The sequence below is a fragment of the Nerophis lumbriciformis genome, linkage group LG17, assembly GCF_033978685.3.
Source record: "Nerophis lumbriciformis linkage group LG17, RoL_Nlum_v2.1, whole genome shotgun sequence".
In the NCBI taxonomy this organism is placed as follows: domain Eukaryota; kingdom Metazoa; phylum Chordata; class Actinopteri; order Syngnathiformes; family Syngnathidae; genus Nerophis; species Nerophis lumbriciformis.
The window spans coordinates 5,823,089-5,842,500 of NC_084564.2; the positions used below are offsets into that span (position 1 = coordinate 5,823,089).

At 42.7% G+C, this 19,412-nt stretch overlaps 1 protein-coding gene across 8 annotated transcripts in view; it reads right to left on the minus strand.

Moving 5' to 3' along the window:
- Positions 1-19,412, minus strand: part of slc8a2b (solute carrier family 8 member 2b) — a 344,572-nt gene that overhangs the window by 58,512 nt on the left and 266,648 nt on the right. For all 8 annotated transcript variants that reach the window (XM_061972302.1, XM_061972297.1, XM_061972298.1 and 5 more), the window contains 5 exons: positions 17,470-17,697; positions 14,619-15,005; positions 12,925-13,050; positions 12,669-12,864; positions 3,032-3,162 (listed from right to left, as the gene is read on the minus strand). In XM_061972302.1, coding sequence (XP_061828286.1) covers positions 3,032-3,162; positions 12,669-12,864; positions 12,925-13,050; positions 14,619-15,005; positions 17,470-17,697 — 1,068 coding nt within the window. The remainder of the gene's footprint in view (positions 1-3,031; positions 3,163-12,668; positions 12,865-12,924; positions 13,051-14,618; positions 15,006-17,469; positions 17,698-19,412) is intronic.

Genomic DNA, 19,412 nt, shown 5'->3' on the forward strand with positions numbered 1-19,412 from the left:
TAACAACGGGCGGATGGCGGGCGGATGCAGTTCTGATCAAACGTTACATCGGGTGGATGGCGGATGGATGACGACTTTCTGACGCGGTTGCGGATGAGATAAATTGCCTATTCGCGCATCTCTAATATATATATATATATATTTATATATATATATATATATATATAATAATAATAATAATAATAATAACTGGGATTTATATAGCGCTTTTCTAAGTACCCAAAGTCGCTTTACATGTAGAACCCATCAATCATTCACACCTGGTGGTGGTAAGCTACTTTCATAGCCACAGCTGCCCTGGGGTAGACTGACGGAAGCGTGGCTGCAATTTGCGCCAACGGCCCCTCCGACCACCACCTATCATTCATCATTCAATTCACCGGTGTGAGTGGCACCGGGGGCAAAGGGTGAAGTGTCCCGCCCAAGGACACAACGGCAGCGATTTTTGCATGGTAAGAGGCGGGGAGCGAACCTGCAACCCTCAGGTTTCTGGCACGGTTGCTCTACCCACTACGCCATGCCGCCCTATACATATATATATATATATATATGTATATATATGCATACATATATACTAGAGGTGGGAATCTTTGGGCAGCTCGCGATTCGATTACAATTACGATTCAGGAGCTACAATTCGATTAAAAATCGATTATTGATGCATCTTGAAATTAGTTTTACATTCCTCTTCATTTCACTAAATAAGCGTTTATTACTTGCAACTTTAAAAAACAATGCATTTGTAATAAAAAAAAAAACAGTTGAATTAATTCCTACATTCATGGAAATGTGTGCAAAACTGGAACACTAGAGAGCCCTGAAATAAAGGAGCTGGTCGGACCGCCAAATTTTAAACATACAAACAAATATATGTATGTATGTATATATATATATATATATATATATATATATATATATGACTGTGTAAACAGAGCGATGTCCCCATTAAGTATACATTGCCAGAACACACACATACACACACACACACACACATATACATATATATATATATATATATATATATATATATATATATATACAAGGGGATGGGTCAAGCAGAGGGTACTTTCACCACACCTAGTGTGTGTGTGTGTGTGTGACTATCAGTGGTACTTTAACTTTAACTTTTAATGTCCCGGAGAAAACCGAATGATGTCAAAATGTTGCCTACTTTTTTGAGACAATTTTATTAAATGTTTTTGCTTGATTAACTTTCAATGCAGATGCATTATTGTGGAGTCTGTCCACTTCTACATCCATTCACCATGGTTGCTACTGGGCCTTTTTCAGAAAGGACTTTATTCAAGCTCCTAATAGGCTATTTCCAAGAGTACAATGGCGTGCCAATTAAGGGTTATAGTCAGTGTTGGGACTAACGCGTTACTTAACGCTGTTAGTTTCGGCGGTAACTAGTAATCTAACGCGTTATTTTTTTTAATTCAGTAATTTAGTTACCGTTACTACATGATGCGTTACTGCGTTATTTTACGTTACTTTTGATGTAGTATCGGCTAGAAACAGAAGCGCTGCGGTGTCTTTCTTCTGAATCTTCCTCTGTCACAAGAAGAAAAGAGGCGCGGTCTATGTGTGTGTGGGGGGGCGGGGAGGGGAGGTTTGATCCGCGGTTTGATATATGAAACAAAAAAAAAAGAGTTGTTGGCACGTTCAGTCCACACACAGCGTGGTCATGGCGAGCGCAATAACGGAGGAGCTTGAACGCCCAGCGCCATTGAATCGGTGTGTTTATAAGTGCAGATTCGGTTGTGCAAAACGAGGGTTTTAAACACATGCTGAACGTGCTTGAACCACGTTACGACATCCCGTCATGCACCCACTTCAGCAATAAGATTGTGCCAGATCTTTATGAGCAGGAGAAGAAAAAAGTTGTGGATGAACTATCCCGAGCATCATCTGTTGCGCTCATGACAGACGGGTGGACGTCCAGCGGAACTATAAGCGCTCACTTCATCACAGCAGACTGGGAGATGAGAAGACACGCCCCCTCTACGAGAGTCACCTTGCGCAGGTACTGACACAAGCAGTGGAGGAATGGAAGATAAAGATATCCCAGTCACACGTGATAATGCCAAAAATCAAATAATTACAGAGAATGAGGCAGGACTGGGACCACAGATAGGTGCTTTGCACATGTAGTGAATTTGGCATCACAGAAGGGAATCTCAGTCAATAGGATGGAGCGCCTCTTTGGGAGGATCAGGAAGGTTTCTTACTTCCACCCAAGCACAACAGCTGCTCATGTGCTTAAGACAAAGCAAGAAATGCTAAAGCTGCCTGCTCATACATGATGTCCCAACGAGGTGGAACTCCACTTATGATATGTTGGAGCAGCAGGCAGCTATATACTCTGCATTGACCCACAACACCCTGAAGACAAATGTCACCCTGTCTGATGATGATGTGAGAGTGGCAGATGAGGTCCTCTAGGTGCTTAAACCCCTCAAAAGTGTTCCATCTCTACTGAGCACTGAAACTTCACCATCTGTGTCAATGATCCTGCCACTGAAAACAAGGATTCTACAATCCATGGCTCCAAGTGTGGAAGACAGCAGCATCACTCCAGATGTCAGGCTTTATTTCACTACCTATGTTTCAAGGAAGATGATGTTTCTTCTTATGTTGCACTTAAACTTGTTTTTTATTAATGGTCATTGGTCCAAGTTTAAAGAAAGGAGGAATGCCTTTTTATGTTGCACTGTTTTTCATTAATTATGTTAAAAGGAAAATAAAAATGCATGTCAAGTTGATCAACAGATTGTATTATTCTCCAGTGCAATAACAGTACTGAAATGAAGGCAAAAAGGGCATTAATGGGAGCTTTAAAAAAAAAAGAAGAAAAAAAGAAGTAACTAAATAGTTACTTTTCACAGTAACGCATTACTTTTTGGTGTAAGTAACTGAGTTAGTAACTGAGTTACTTTTGAAATAAAGTAACTAGTAACTGTAACTAGTTACTGGTTTTCAGTAACTAACCCAACACTGGTTATAGTACCCCCTGTCTCTGTTTTCTCACCTTAATTTCCTTGCGCGTCTCTCCAGGCTTGAACACCAGAGTGCCTTCGCTGTACTCGTAATCGGACCCGGCATTGGCCGAACCGTCCTCGGTCCTGTAATCCACGTAGAAAGTGTTCTCTCCCAGGCCCCCTAGAAGTGCGGCCAAGTGTCAGTGTTACTTGAAAGAACGTGGTTTTCATTGTGGAAATAAAAAGTGCTATAAAGGCAGCGAGAACAGCGCCCCATCCGACCCAGCAGGTGGTGCTGTGTTTTGAGTTTTTACAGTGTTTTATATTTATATTTAATACACAGCAGTCGTTTCCTAATTACAAACAAATTCCTGTAGCGTTGCAGCACATGTGGTTTTTTTCATTGGACTATAGGGCAGCAGGATAGGATAAAATATGTGGTTGCAGTGCAGATGTTTACATACAGTAACAAAAGTAAAATGTAAACTAGAAATTAACAAAGCAGCCCAATGAATTCTACAACGAAAAAAAAAATCTGCACAATATAAGAAAAAATACCAGCACCTGTGGTTGCAAGGAATTCACCTTTACCAGGGGTCGGCAACCCGCGGCTCCATGCGGCTCTTTGACCACTCTGATGCGGCTCAGCTGCATTCTTGCCAACCCTCCCGATTTTTCCGGGAGACTTCTGGATTTCACTGCCTCTCCCAGGGCAAACATTCTCCGATTTTCACCCGGACAACAAAATTGAGGGCGTGCCGTGATGGCACTGCATTTTGCGTCCTCTACAACCTGTCGTTGCGTCCGCTTTTTCACCTAAGAAACAGCGTGCCGGCCCAGTCACATTTTGTCTGCTCACACACTAAGTGACAGCAAGGCATACTTGTTCAACAGCCATACAGATCACACTGACGGTGGCCGTATAAACAACTATAACACTCTTACTAATATGCGCCACACTGTGAACCCACACCAAATAAGAATGACAAACACATTTCGGGAGAACATCCACACCGTAACACAACATAAACACAACAGAACAAATACCCAGAATCCCATGCATCCATAACTCTTCTGGGCTACATTACACACCCTGCTACCAACAAACCCCGCCCACCTCAATCTACGCACAGGGGGTGGGGGGGATGTTGTTGATGTGTGGGGTGGCGGGCTGTGGTGGTAGCGGGGGAGTATACAGGTAAAAGCCAGTAAATTAGAATATTTTGAAAAACTTGATTTATTTCAGTAATTGCATTCAAAAGGTGTAACTTGTACATTATATTTATTCATTGCACACAGACTGATGCATTCAAATGTTTATTTCATTTAATTTTGATGATTTGAAGTGGCAACAAATGAAAATCCAAAATTCCGTGTGTCACAAAATTAGAATATTACTTAAGGCTAATACAAAAAAGGGATTTTTAGAAATGTTGGCCAACTGAAAAGTATGAAAATGAAAAATATGAGCATGTACAATACTCAATACTTGGTTGGAGCTCCTTTTGCCTCAATTACTGCGTTAATGCGGCGTGGCATGGAGTCGATGAGTTTCTGGCACTGCTCAGGTGTTATGAGAGCCCAGGTTGCTCTGATAGTGGCCTTCAACTCTTCTGCGTTTTTGGGTCTGGCATTCTGCATCTTCCTTTTCACAATACCCCACAGATTTTCTATGGGGCTAAGGTCAGGGGAGTTGGCGGGCCAATTTAGAACAGAAATACCATGGTCCGTAAACCAGGCACGGGTAGATTTTGCGCTGTGTGCAGGCGCCAAGTCCTGTTGGAACTTGAAATCTCCATCTCCATAGAGCAGGTCAGCAGCAGGAAGCATGAAGTGCTCTAAAACTTGCTGGTAGACGGCTGCGTTGACCCTGGATCTCAGGAAACAGAGTGGACCGACACCAGCAGATGACATGGCACCCCAAACCATCACTGATGGTGGAAACTTTACACTAGACTTCAGGCAACGTGGATCCTGTGCCTCTCCTGTCTTCCTCCAGACTCTGGGACCTCGATTTCCAAAGGAAATGCAAAATTTGCATGGTTGGGTGATGGTTTGGGGTGCCATGTCATCTGCTGGTGTCGGTCCACTTTTTTTCCTGAGATCCAGGGTCAACGCAGCCGTCTACCAGCAAGTTTACTTTTGAACTGAATGCATCAGTCTGTGTGCAATGAATAAATATAATGTACAAGTTACACCTTTTGAATGCAATTACTGAAATAAATCAAGTTTTTCAAAATATTCTAATTTACTGGCTTTTACCTGTATAGTAGCCCGGAAGAGTTAGGGATGCATGGAATTCTGGGTATTTGTTCTGTTGTGTTACGGTGCGGATGTTCTCCCGAAATGTGTTTGTCATTCTTGTTTGGTGTGGGTTCACAGTGTGGCGCATATTAGTAAGAGTGTTAAAGTTGTTTATATCGCCACCCTCAGTGTGATCTGTATGGCTGTTAACCAAGTATGCAGCATTCACTTATGTGTGTCTGCAGAAGCCTCATATAACATGTACCGTATTTTCCGCACTAATAGCCACACCTAAAAACCACAAATTTACTCAAAAGCTGACAGTGCGGCTTATAACCCGGTGCGCTTTATATATGGATTAATATTAAGATTCATTTTCATAAAGTTTCGGTCTCGCAACTACGGTAAACAGCCGCCATCTTTTTTCCCCGTAGAAGAGGAAGTGCTTCTTCTTCTACGCAAGCAACCGCCAAGGTAAGCACCCGCCCCCATAGAACAGGAAGCGCTTCTTCTTCTACTGTAAGCAACCACCCGCCCGCGTAGAAGAAGAAGAAGCGCGCGGATATTACGTTTCATTTCCTTTGTGTGTTTACATCTGTAAAGACCACAAAATGGCTCCTACTAAGCGACAGGTTTCCGGTTCATGAAAAGACGCAATCTCTCCATCCGCACACGGACTACTATTTCACAGCAACTGCCTAAAGACTTTCAAGAAAAGCTGGCTACTTTCCGTGCATATTGTAAAAACAAGATAGCTGAAAAAAAGATCCGGCCAGAGAACATTATCAACATGGACGAGGTTCCACTGACTTTTGATATTCCTGTGAACCGCACTGTGGATACAACGGGAGCACGTACGGTGAATATTCGCACCACAGGGAATGAGAAGTCATCCTTCACTGTGGTTCTAGCTTGCCATGCTAATGGCCAGAAACTTCCACCCATGGTGATATTCAAAAGGAAGACCTTGCCAAAAGAGACCTTTCCAGCCGGCGTCATCATAAAAGCTAACTCGAAGGGATGGATGGATGAAGAAAAGATGAGCGAGTGGTTAAGGGAAGTTTACGCGAAGAGGCCGGGTGGCTTTTTTCACGCAGCTCCGTCCATGTTGATATACGACTCCATGCGCGCCCACATCACGCTGGTTTTTAATATATTATTAAAGTTTGACTGACCTATCTGACTGTTTTTTTGACATTCCTTTAGCGCAGTTAGATGCGGCTTATAACACGGGGCGGCTTATAGGTGGACAAAGTTTTGAAATATGCCGTTCATTGAAGGCGCGGCTTATAACCCAGGGCGCCTTATGGTGCGGAAAATACGGTAACTGGGCTGGCAAGCTGTTTGTTCAAGCCGTAGAGGGCGCTAAAGGTAGTGACATCACGGCACGCCCTTATTATTGTTGTTTGGGTGAAAATCAGCATACATTCGAGAGAATAGTTTCCCTGAAATTCGGGAGTCTACCGGAAAAATCGGGAGGGTTGGCAAGTGTGACGCTGGCAAGTGCCCTTCATATAAAACTCACGGGCCGCACTAACATTACATTTCCATATTAAGGTGCGGGCCGCGTGTCTGAGACCCCTGGTTTATACATAGCACAAAGCAAAAAAAAAAATTTGTATGTAGTGTTATTTCATTTTAAATTTCAAAAGAGTTTTGTGGCTCCCATTGTTTTCTTTAATTTGTGGAAACGGGTCAAAATGGCTCTTTGAGTGGTAAAGGTTGCCGACCCCTGACCTATACAGTCACGATGTATAGGGCATAAGGGTATGTTGATGTTGAATCCGTTCATTTTACAGTTGATAAATGTTTTTCCTTACGGTAAACTACGATGAAAAAACCTGATGTATTTTTAACCTGCTTAAAAAAAACGTATAGAATTTACGGTAAAATACCGGTAGCTGTGGTTGCCAGAAATTTAGTAAAACAAGTTATGGCCAATTTTAGTGTTGCCAATCACCCTATACACAGGTGCATGTTTTTGGAGGTGGAAGAAAGGCAAAGTACCCGGAAAAAACCCATGCAGTCACGGGGAGAACATGCAAACTCCACACAGAAAGACCCCTAGCCCGGGAATCGAACTTAAGACTTCCTCACTGTGAGGCATAAGCATTAACCACTGCTTCCCTTTCACCGATACTAGTATCTGCAAAATGCCTTTGTTTCCGAGACATGTTAGCGATACATGAGGATTTTAACTTGAAAGCATTTGTACAACCTTTCACTGGACAACTCGCATCACGGCCTTCCGCAACATGTTCCTTCAAGTGAGCTATTAAAAATGAGCCTTAAATGCTCCGCATCTGTTAAATAGCTTCATGCAACCAGTTCCAACACACTTAAACACACAGCGTGGTTCATTTCCATGCAGTCGGCAGTGAAGCACATAGACATAACCCTTCAATGTCTGAAACCACTTGCCACAAAAACACAAGACATGTTGTTAGCCACTCCTCAGCCTTCCCGGTAAGGTCTATTCAGGTGTACTGGAGAGGAGGCTACGCCGGATAGTCGAACCTCGGATTCAGGAGGAACAGTGTGGTTTTCGTCCTGGTCGTGGAACTGTGGACCAGCTCTATACTCTCGGCAGGGTCCTTGAGGGTGCATGCCCAACCAGTCTACATGTGCTTTGTGGACTTGGAGAAGGCATTCGACCGTGTACCCCGGGAAGTCCTGTGGGGAGTGCTCAGAGAGTATGGGGTATCGGACTGTCTTATTGTGGCAGTTCGCTCCCTATATAATCAGTTCCAGAGCTTGGTCCGCATTGCCGGCAGTAAGTCGGACACGTTTCCAGTGAGGGTTGGACTCCGCCAAGGCTGCCCTTTGTCACCGATTCTGTTCATAACCTTTATGGACAGAATTTCTAGGCGCAGTCAGGGCGTTGAGGGGATCTGGTTTGGTGGCTGCAGGATTAGGTCTCTGCTTTTTGCAGATGATGTGGTCCTGATGGCTTCTTCTGGCCAAGATCTTCAGCTCTCGCTGGATCGGTTCGCAGCCGAGTGTGAAGCGACTGGGATGGGAATCAGCACCTCCAAGTCCGAGTCCATGGTTCTCTCCCGGAAAAGGGTGGAGTGCCATCTCCGGGTTGGGGAGGAGATCTTGCCCCAAGTGGAGGAGTTCAAGTACCTCGGAGTCTTGTTCACGAGTGGGGGAAGAGTGGATCGTGAGATCGACAGGCGGATCGGTGCGGCATCTTCAGTAATGCGGACGCTGTATCGATCCGTTGTGGTGAAGAAGGAGCTGAGCCGGAAGGCAAAGCTCTCGATTTACCGGTCGATCTACGTTCCCATCCTCACCTATGGTCATGAGCTTTGGGTCATGACCGAAAGGACAAGATCACGGGTACAAGCGGCCGAAATGAGTTTCCTCCGCCGGGTTGCAGGGCTCTCCCTTAGAGATAGGGTGAGAAGCTCTGTCATTCGGGGGGAGCTCAAAGTAAAGCCGCTGCTCCTCCACATCGAGAGGAGCCAGATGAGGTGGTTCGGGCATCTGGTCAGAATGCCACCCGAACGCCTCCCTAGGAAGGTGTTTCGGGCACGTCCGACCGGTAGGAGGCCACGGGGAAGACCCAGGACACGCTGGGAAGACTATCGCTCCCGGCTGGCCTGGGAACGCCTCGGGATCCCCCGGGAGGAGCTGGACGAAGTGGCTGGGGAGAGGGAAGTCTGGGCTTCCCTGCTTAAGCTGCTGCCCCCGCGACCCGACCTCGGATAAGCGGAAGAAGATGGATGGATGGATGGATGCTGTTAGCCAAAAGTGAACTAAGCTCATGCTTTAACGCAAACCCCTAAAACAGGTATGCTGTAAATTTGAATATGCAATCTGCAAAATCTTTAATTTAGACAATATACTACTGTAAATTTTAGAGTATTTGCATGTGTGTGACCTTACTTGCAAATGCAGTGTACACTCTTTTTTTTTTTTACATTTTCACAGTAAAGTCATGTGTTTTCTACGTATTGTAACCATAGAAACTTTGATCATATTACGCCTATACTGGCTCACCTGCACTGGCTTCCTGTGCACTTAAGATGTGACTTTAAGGTTTTACTACTTACGTATAAAATACTACACGGTCTAGCTCCATCCTACAGTTTGTAAATAAACATTGATAGTCATTTCTTTTATCCACCATTTATAATTGTTGTTGTTGTTGTTGTACAATCACTCGCCATACAGCAATAGATGATATCTGTCTATTACCTGACCGCTTCTATGTTAGCTACCTCTCTTTGTTTATAATGTACCGTATTTTTCGGACTATAAGTCGCAGTTTTTTTTCACAGTTTGGCCGGGGGTGCGACTTATACTCAGGAGCGACTTATGTGTGAAATTTTTAACACATTACCGTAAAATATCAAATATTATTATTTAGCTCATTCACGTAAGAGACTAGACCAGGGGTCGGCAACCCAAAATGTTGAAAGAGCCATATTGGACCAAAAATACAAAAACAAATCTGTCTGGAGCCGCAAAAAATTAAAAGCCATATTACATACAGATAGTGTGTCATGAGATATAAATTGAATCAAGAGGACTTAAAGGAAACTAAATGACCTCAAATATAGCTACAAATGAGGCATAATGATGCAATATGTACATATAGCTAGCCTAAATAGCATGTTAGCATCGATTAGCTTGCACTAATGCAGTGACCAAATATGCCCGATTAGCACTCCACACAAGTCAATAACATCAACAAAACTCACCTTTCATGCACAACGTTAAAGGTTTTGTGGACAAAATGAGACAGAAAAAGAAGTGGCATAAAACACGTCCTAGAAGGTCGGAGAAAGTTATACATGTAAACAAACTACGGTGAGTTCAAAGACCGCCAAAATTAGTAGGACAAAACGGCGCTCGCCAAATACTCGAATCAGTGAAGCATGTTTAATACAAACAGTGTGCTATGTAACAATTAGGGAGGCTTGTGTCATGTTTGTCCTCCTACAGAAACCATATTAAAACAAAAAATAGATTTTTTTTTTTCTTTTTCCATTTTTCATACATTTTTTAAAAAGCTCCAGAGAGCCACTAGGGCGGCGCTAAAGAGCCGCATGAGCCGCGGGTTGCCGACCCCTGGACTAGACGTATAAGATTTCATGGGATTTAGCGATTAGGAGTGACAGATTGTTTGGTAAACGTATAGCATGTTCTATATGTTATAGTTATTTGAATGACTCTTACCATAATATGTTACGTTAACATACCAGGCACCTTCTCAGTTGGTTATTTATGCCTCATATAACGTACACTTATTCAGCCTGTTGTTCACTATTTTTTATTTATTTTAAATTGCCTTTCAAATGTCTATTCTTGGTGTTGGCTTTTATCAAATAAATTTCCCAAAAAAATGCGACTTATACTCCAGTGCGACTTATATATGTTTTTTCCCTTCTTTATTATGCATTTTCGGCCGGTGCGACTTATACTTCAGAGGAAGATTTTAGGTGACGTCCAAAAAGAGTCATGATACGGGAAGGGAGGGGGCGCACCGTGGGGCCGGGGGGGGGGGGGGGGGGGGGGGGCGTAATGTTGTAACAAATAATATTTCTATTAAATAGGCTTTACTTTGCATTTTAATTAACGTGGGATTATTTTTTGTATTTAGAAATAATAGTAAAAACTTTTTTTTTTCTTTTTTTTGTTTCTCCAACATTTGTGGCACTGGCATGGCGCCCCCTGATGGACGGCGCCCTTAGCATTTGCCTATACGGCCTATGCCACGGGCCGGCCCTGCTCCAGAGCGACTTATACTCCGAAAAATACGGTACATTTTCTGCTGGATCTAGTCTCTATTTTAAGATGCCCCTTTTTTCTTTTGTTTTGCTGCAGCTGTTACATATATTGTAATATTGTACATGGTAATTGGGGATTTATTATATATTGTATGTATTATATAAAAATACAATATAATATAATATATCAGTATGTATTATATACTGTATATATAATATGTAAATATTACATATATGTTTTATTTTATATTGCTACTATGGTATATTTTTAGTCTACCGTATTTTCCGCACCATAAGGCGCCCTGGGTTATAAGCCGCGCCTTCAATGAACGGCATATTTCAAAACTTTGTCCACCTATAAGCCGCCCCGTGTTGTAAGCCGCATCTAACTGCGCTAAAGGGAATGTCAAAAAAACAGTCAGATAGGTCAGTCAAACTTTAATAATATATTAAAAACCAGCGTGATGTGGGCGCGCATGGAGTCGTATATCAACATGGACGGAGCTGCGTGAAAAAAGCCACCCGGCCTCTTCGCGTAAACTTCCCTTAACCACTCGCTCATCTTTTCTTCATCCATCCATCCCTTCGAGTTAGCTTTTATGATGACGCCGGCTGGAAAGGTCTCTTTTGGCAAGGTCTTCCTTTTGAATATCACCATGGGTGGAAGTTTCTGGCCATTAGCATGGCAAGCTAGAACCACAGTGAAGGACGACTTCTCATTCCCTGTGGTGCGAATATTCACCGTACGTGCTCCCGTTGTATCCACAGTGCGGTTCACAGGAATATCAAAAGTCAGTGGAACCTCGTCCATGTTGATAATGTTCTCTGGCCGGATCTTTTTTTCAGCTATCTTGTTTTTACAATATGCACGGAAAGTAGCCAGCTTTTCTTGAAAGTCTTTAGGCAGTTGCTGTGAAATAGTAGTCCGTGTGCGGATGGAGAGATTGCGTCTTTTCATGAACCGGAAACCTGTCGCTTAGTAGGAGCCATTTTGTGGTCTTTACAGATGTAAACACACAAAGGAAATGAAACGTAATATCCGCGCGCTTCTTCTTCTTCTACGGGGGCGGGTGGTTGCTTACAGTAGAAGAAGAAGCGCTTCCTGTTCTATGGGGGCGGGTGCTTACCTTGGCGGTTGCTTGCGTAGAAGAAGAAGCACTTCCTCTTCTACGGGGAAAAAAGATGGCGGCTGTTTACCGTAGTTGCGAGACCGAAACTTTATGAAAATGAATCTTAATATTAATCCATATATAAAGCGCACCGGGTTATAAGCCGCACTGTCAGCTTTTGAGTAAATTTGTGGTTTTTAGGTGCGGCTAATAGTGCGGAAAATACGGTACTTTATACTTTTGTTTTCGCCCCCTTTTTGTACCCTTGTGTGCATTACCCTTTCCAGCCTTACCCTTTCCATCCTTTGTAACTGAGCTACTGTGTGGAACAATTTCCCTTGTGAATCAATAAAGTTTGTCTAAGTCTAAGTCTATTTCTTGGTTTGCAGGAATCCACTGCATTTACTACTGTGAAAAACTATTTTTGATTTTACTATTTAACAATTGCTCGCCGCAGTTTTTACGGTCATTTTTTTGCCGTGTACCTAGCAAGCAGGATGACCAGCATAATGAATCATCGCAATATATTGCTGCGTCAGCGAGTTAAAACGTCGACGTTTTGTCACGTACTTTTTTTTCAAAGAGTTATTTTTTACCTTGGCAGACAACGGCCAGCGTGAGGACGCCACAGTTCTCCATGCACTGACTGTGTGCGCTTTCAAAGGAGATGCGGCTGCACACGGCCAGGTCGTCGTCTACCGGCGCCTCCTCGTCAGTGACGACGGCGCGGCGGGCGTGGTCGGCGGCGTGCTTCTTCAGGACGTTCCCGGCTCCGATCATCATGCGAGTGGCCTTGAGGAGAAGGAGGGATCATGTGAGTTCCCAGTTGAGTGAAGTCAGTACGAGTGTCACCTGTATGCGGTAGAAGGCTCGGCTCTTCTGTTGGTGCAGCAGCGCGTAGTAGTTGGCCAGCTCCATCAGCTGGTCCAGTTCTTTGTCGGGATACTTCTGTTTCAGCTCCTTCAAGATGCGAATTACCTACAGGAAGAATCATCAAAGATCATAGGACAGATGATAAAAGTCATGTCTTGGTTTTGGTATTTCTACCAGTGACGTGCGGTGAGGTTGATGGCTGGTGAGGCACTGACTTCATCACGGTCAGATTTACAAACATATGAACCCTAAAGAGTATCTTATTCACCATTTGATTGGCAGCAGTTAACGGGTTATGTTTAAAAGCTCATACCAACATTCTTCCCTGCTTGGCACTCAGCATCAAGGGTTGGAATTGGGGGTTAAATCACCAAAAATGATTCCCGGGCGCGGCGCCGCTGCTGCCCACTGCTCCCCTCACCTCCCAGGGGGTGATCAAGGGGATGGGTCAAATGCAGAGGACAAATTTCATTACACCTAGTGTGTGTGTGACAATCATTGGTACTTTAACTTAACTTTAACTTTACACATACAAACTGTAGCACACAAAAAAGCACATTTAATTAAAAAAAACGTTATTATGGTCATACCTTTACTTATAAAATAAGTCCATGAGCCGCTGTTGTGCTGGATTAATGCACCCCCTGACGAGAGTGTTATATCAACTAAAGCCCTCACTTAAACTTTCCACGTGCAAGATTGAATCTATTTAAAAAAAGTGTAACCGAGGGTTTATAAATGTCGCCTATACTGTATGAAACTACAAAATAACAAACACGGAGGCTCCAGTTTACACGAGGACCACTTTATTTACCTTCTTTCAAAAACCTCCGCAACGTGACATCACTTCCGCTCTTAGCGCCATCAAAATAAGAGCTCAAGGCATATACTGTATAACAGCGCATAACAGGAACTTAACATCACAAAGAGGAAAGCCCATGAAAATAGGTTACAAAAGTTATTTAATAAGAAGCCAAAAAGTGCAAAAACAATAATGTTCGTGTTGGAGGAGTTGTGAATTAGGTACACCTGCAGTCTGCAGGTGTATCTAATGTTGTGTCCCTGCAGTCATTCACAACTCCTCCAACACCAACATTATTGTTTTTGCACTTTTTGGCTTCTTATGAAATAATTTTTTTAAATAGATTCAATCTTGCACGTGGAAAGTTTAAGTGTGGGCTTTAGTTGATACAACAATTCTACGGCGGGGGTGCAGGAGGCGAGCCTCAGCCAGTGCGTCTTTTGCAGCCGTTTTATGATCGCTCAGCACAAGAAATACTTTACACACATACAGTTGTTGACAAAATACACTGTACATTATATACCTCAGCTAACTATGGAAATGTATAATATAGTTCATATAGCAATACAGTCTCACTGCACAGCAGGCCAGCAGTTAGCCGAGTCATTGCGGAATCCATGTTGAGGCACTGAGTGACATGCCTCAACTGGCTGCTGTTCACCGCACCGTCTCTTCTCAGTATTTGAACGGCAAATGTGAAAATTCAGCGATTTTGAATAAAAATAATCTAAAACTGGTGAAGTTAAATGGAAAATAACTTTATAGTATAATCACTGGATACATATAACAATTTAATTAATTTTTTTTCTTTTTACATTTTTTCGGTGCCTCACCTGCCTCTAGTGACTGCACGTCACTGATTTCTACCCACCTCCTTGCGACTCTCATCCAGCTCCCGACTGGTCTCCAAGTTGGCTGTAGCGTTGTTGGAGCTGGGCAGGTTTCCCCCAGCTCCCGCCGACGAAGACCCTGCTGCCGCACCAACGTTATTGGCCGCCACGCCCGCTCCACCGTCACCATTTCCATAGATCTCAGACGGCACCACAGTGCCCCCTCGTGGCAGGAACTTGCCGTCCGCGATCATCTCCATGCCCTTGTTGGGCGTCAAGTCTCCCTCCATCTCCACGACGATGCCGTGGCGTTTGTCGGCGCGGTAACGCTTGCCCATGTACTTGTAGAAAAGCAGGCGGCGGTCGGCGATCCAGGCCAGGAGGACGCACACTGGGAAGTACAGCAGCGTCACCAAGGCTTCCCACACCTGAGACATGCAGAAAAACAGATGAAATCCTCTTGAATCCTCTTTGGCAATCAGAAACAAAAGTTCTGTTTAAGAGTGTCACAACATTGCTGTTTACGGCAGACGAACTGCTTTACTGTAGACGAAAACATGACTGCTGTTGTTGTGTGTTGTTGCCGCGCTGGGAGGACGTTAATGAAACTGCCTAACAATAAACCCACATAAGAAACCAAGAACTCGCCCTCGATCATTCTACAGTTATAATGATTGGGCAGGCACGTTGTTTATATTGTGGGAAAGCGGACTCAGGTCCGCATGGAGCTGGAGGGGGCGTGGCCTCCAGCTCAGCCTGAATTTCGGGAGATTTTCGGGAGAAAATTTGTCCCGGGAGGTTTTCGGGAGAGGCGCTGAATTTCGGGAGTCTCCCGGAAAATCCGGGAGGGTTGGCAAGTATGTTTTACTTGTTTTAAGTGTTTTGGTCCTAAATGATCTCAGTAAGATATTACAGCTTGTTGCTGAGATTTGATGACCTATATTGAGTAAAACATGCTTGAAACTAGAATATCAACTGTTGCAAAGCTGTGTCATCAACACTCACAAGTATAAAACTACTTTTTTAAAGTCATAATTTCTTATTTCAAGCATGTAGAAAAAAAAATCATGACTTTGACACAATTGTGTCTCATATTAAAACAGATGACAGCCAAATGGACTTTGCTGTTTTATTTTCAATGAAACAATAGAAAATACGTACTCATATAGTAGCAGAGGTGGGTAGTAACGCGCTACATTTACTCCGTTACATCTACTTGAGTAACTTTTGGGATAAATTGTACTTCTAAGAGTAGTTTTAATGCAACATACTTTTACTTTTACTTGAGTATATTTATAGAGAAGAAACGCTACTTTTACTCCGCTACTTTTATCTACATTCAGCTCGCTACTCGCTACTAATTTTTATCGATCTGTTAATGCACGCTTTGTTTGTTTTGGTCTGTCAGACAGACTTTCAAAGTGCCTGCCTTACTGGTGACGTTTCACTTCGTTCCACCAATCAGATGCAGTCACTGGTGACGTTGGACCAATCAAACAGAGCCAGGTGGTCACATGACCTGACTTAAACAAGTTGAAAAACTTATTGGGGTGTTACCATTTAGTGGTCAATTGTACGGAATATGTACTGTACTGTGCAATCTACTAATAAAAGTTCCAATCAATCAATCAAAAGTGTGAAGGAAAAAAGATACTTGTTTTATTTCAACCGTACCGTCAAAAGCCTCAAGACTGACCGCACATGAGGACGTTCCTGTCTTCACAATAAAAGTGCCGCGCCATCGCGCCTGCGCTTTCAAAACAAGAGTCTCCGAAAGCCAGCGTAAACAAGCTAGCAAGCCACGGAGTTTGGCGCCAATATATTTCTTGTAAAGTGTATAAAAACGAATATGGAAGCTGGACAAATAGGATGCCAAAAACCCACCACTTTCATGTGGTATTAGACAGAAAGGAGGAACTTTTCTTCTCCTCCATTTGAAAACGTGGACGTTATCATCACGACTGTCTGATTACAATCAACGCAAGTCATCAGAATCAGGTAATACACCAACTTATATTCTAGTCTTCATTAAAGAAAGGAATCTATATGTTAAACATGCATGTATATTCATTAAAACACCTTTAACATGTAAACAAAAACAGCAAAATACTTATAAATTATATACTGTATATATCAATGTATATGTATGTATGTATATATATATATATATATATATATATATATATGATATGAGTGTGTATGTTACTCATCAGTTACTCAGTACTTGAGTAGTTTTTTCACAACATACTTTTTACTTTTACTCAAGTAAATATTTGGGTGACTACTCCTTACTTTTACTTGAGTAATAAATCTCTAAAGTAACAGTACTCTTACTTGAGTACAATTTCTGGCTACTCTACCCACCTCTGTATAGTAGTACAGTTGTTAGTAGTGAGAATGTACTTATTTTAAGGTATTTTTGGGTTCATTGAGGTTAGCTAATTTTACTTGTTTTGGAAAGTCTTGACAAGCCAAATTTTCTTGTTCTATTGGCAGATAATTTTGCTTAGTTCAAATAAAATACCCCTCATTTTTTCTTTTTTTTCTTGTTTTTGAACACTGACTTTTTGCAGTGTATAGGGGGGGTGTCTTGTCTTTGATTAAAACTGAAGGGGTATGTTTCTATTTGATTGATGGCAGCTTGATTAAAAGTAACAGAAGGTGAGTGCCTGTGTTAAATTGACAGCTTTATTGTAGCTGAGGGGGGCGGGTTTCTTTTTGATTGACAGCAGCTTAAAGGGCATGACTGCTTGATTGCCAGCAACACGAGGTGAGTATCTGTTGGATTGACAGGTGTCTGACAGACGCTTGCGGGGGGGTCTACGAGTGACCGTGTTCAAACACTAGCGGGGAGTTTCTTTGTCCGATGGACGGCGACCGCGTCCCACTCACCTCCACAACGCCGGGTGACATGACGGACAGGATGAGGTAGAGCCAGATGTAGGCGAAGATGCTCCAGAAGGCGGTGATGAAGAAAACCCTGAGGTGCTTGATCTTGCGCACTTGGCCGTTGGGGATGGTCCACACGCAGATGCTGATGATTACGAACATGTTGAAGGCGGCGCTCCCGACGATGGTTCCCGGCCCTAACTCGCCTGCCTCGAATTGGTGACCACACACCTGGACAGACACGCAGGGAGGATGCACACACACATTATTTGGTGTCAGATTGATTGTTTGTGTGTGTTCTTGTATTTCTATCCTTCTTGAGACATCAACAAGGAAAAGTACCTTCCATATGAGGACCGGTGAACAAGTTAGGACATAATACAGAAAACCATTGCATTTAATAGAGAATGTCTCATTTGCACCCCTGGTGGTGAAATCTATCAAAATTAGGGTGGTCCCAAAAAGGAGGGATTTTTCAAATGGACTGTGTGTTGGTTTTAAAATTGCTCCCCCTCTGGTCAACATATGAAATAACAAGTGTGTGTAAAAAAATTTGGAGTGCTCCCCCTCTGGCCAACATATGTAATAACAAGTGTGTGTAAGAATGTGCCACTTTGGCCAAAATTTAAAAAAAAAAAAAAAAAAAAAAAAAAAATATATATAAATCTGATTGACAAACACTTTCCCAAAGACAACACCCTAAGAAAAGTATTCAACAAGAACAACATTAAATTGAGCTACAGCTGTATGAACAATATACGACAAATCATCTCAAACCACAACAAAACAATTGCAAATGAGCCGTCGGCCCCCGGACAGAGCGACTCCAAAACCAACAAAGGCTGCAACTGTCGAAAGAAACCTGATTGCCCTCTCAACGGGGGGTGCTTACAAACATCAGTTGTCTACCGATCTAAGGTAACACGCAAGGACATTAACACATCCGACACATATGTAGGATTAACCGAGGGAGAGTTCAAAACCAGATGGAACAATCACAAGGCTTCTTTCAGGAAGCAAAACCTGCGGAATACCACAGAACTCAGCAAACACATTTGGGACCTCAAAGACAATAATGTTGAATATTCAATAACATGGCAAATTCTTGCATCCAGCACACCTTACAATAGTGGTAATAAAAGATGCAACCTATGCTTGAAAGAGAAACTGTTTATTATTTACCGTCCAGACCTGTCATCCCTCAACAAGCGCAGCGAAATTGTAACAGCATGCCGCCACAGACGGAAACACCTCCTAGGTAACACATGAGCCAATCACCACGCCCCTACGCCAGCCTGTACCCACCCACTCTGTGCCCTATATAAACCATGGTATGTGAATGCTCCCATTAAAATCTCCTGATGATTGAGGGAACCCCCCTCATGAAACAGGCCTGTAGAGATGAAATAGTCTTGTGATTTTTTTTCCCCACACATACATATATATATATATATATATATATATATATATATATATATATATATATATATATATATATATATATATTAAAAAAATCACAAGACTATTTCATCTCTACAGGCCTGTTTCATGAGGGGGGTACCCTCAATCGTCAGGAGATTTTAATAGGAGCATTCGCATACCATGGTTTATATAGGGCACAGAGTGGGTGGGTACAGGCTGGCCTAGGGGCGTGGTGATTGGTTCATGTGTTACCTAGGAGGTGTTTCCGTCTATGGCGGCATGTTGTTACAATTTCGCTGCGCTTGTTGAGGGATGACAGGTCTGGACGGTAGATAATAAACAGTTTCTCTTTCAAGCATAGGTTGCATCTTTTATTACCACTATTGTAAGGTGTGCTGGATGCAAGAATTTGCCATGTTATTGAATATATATATATATATATATATATATATATATATATATATATATATATATAGAGAGAGAGAGACATACTGTCATAACTTGAAGTAAAGAACAAAGATTAA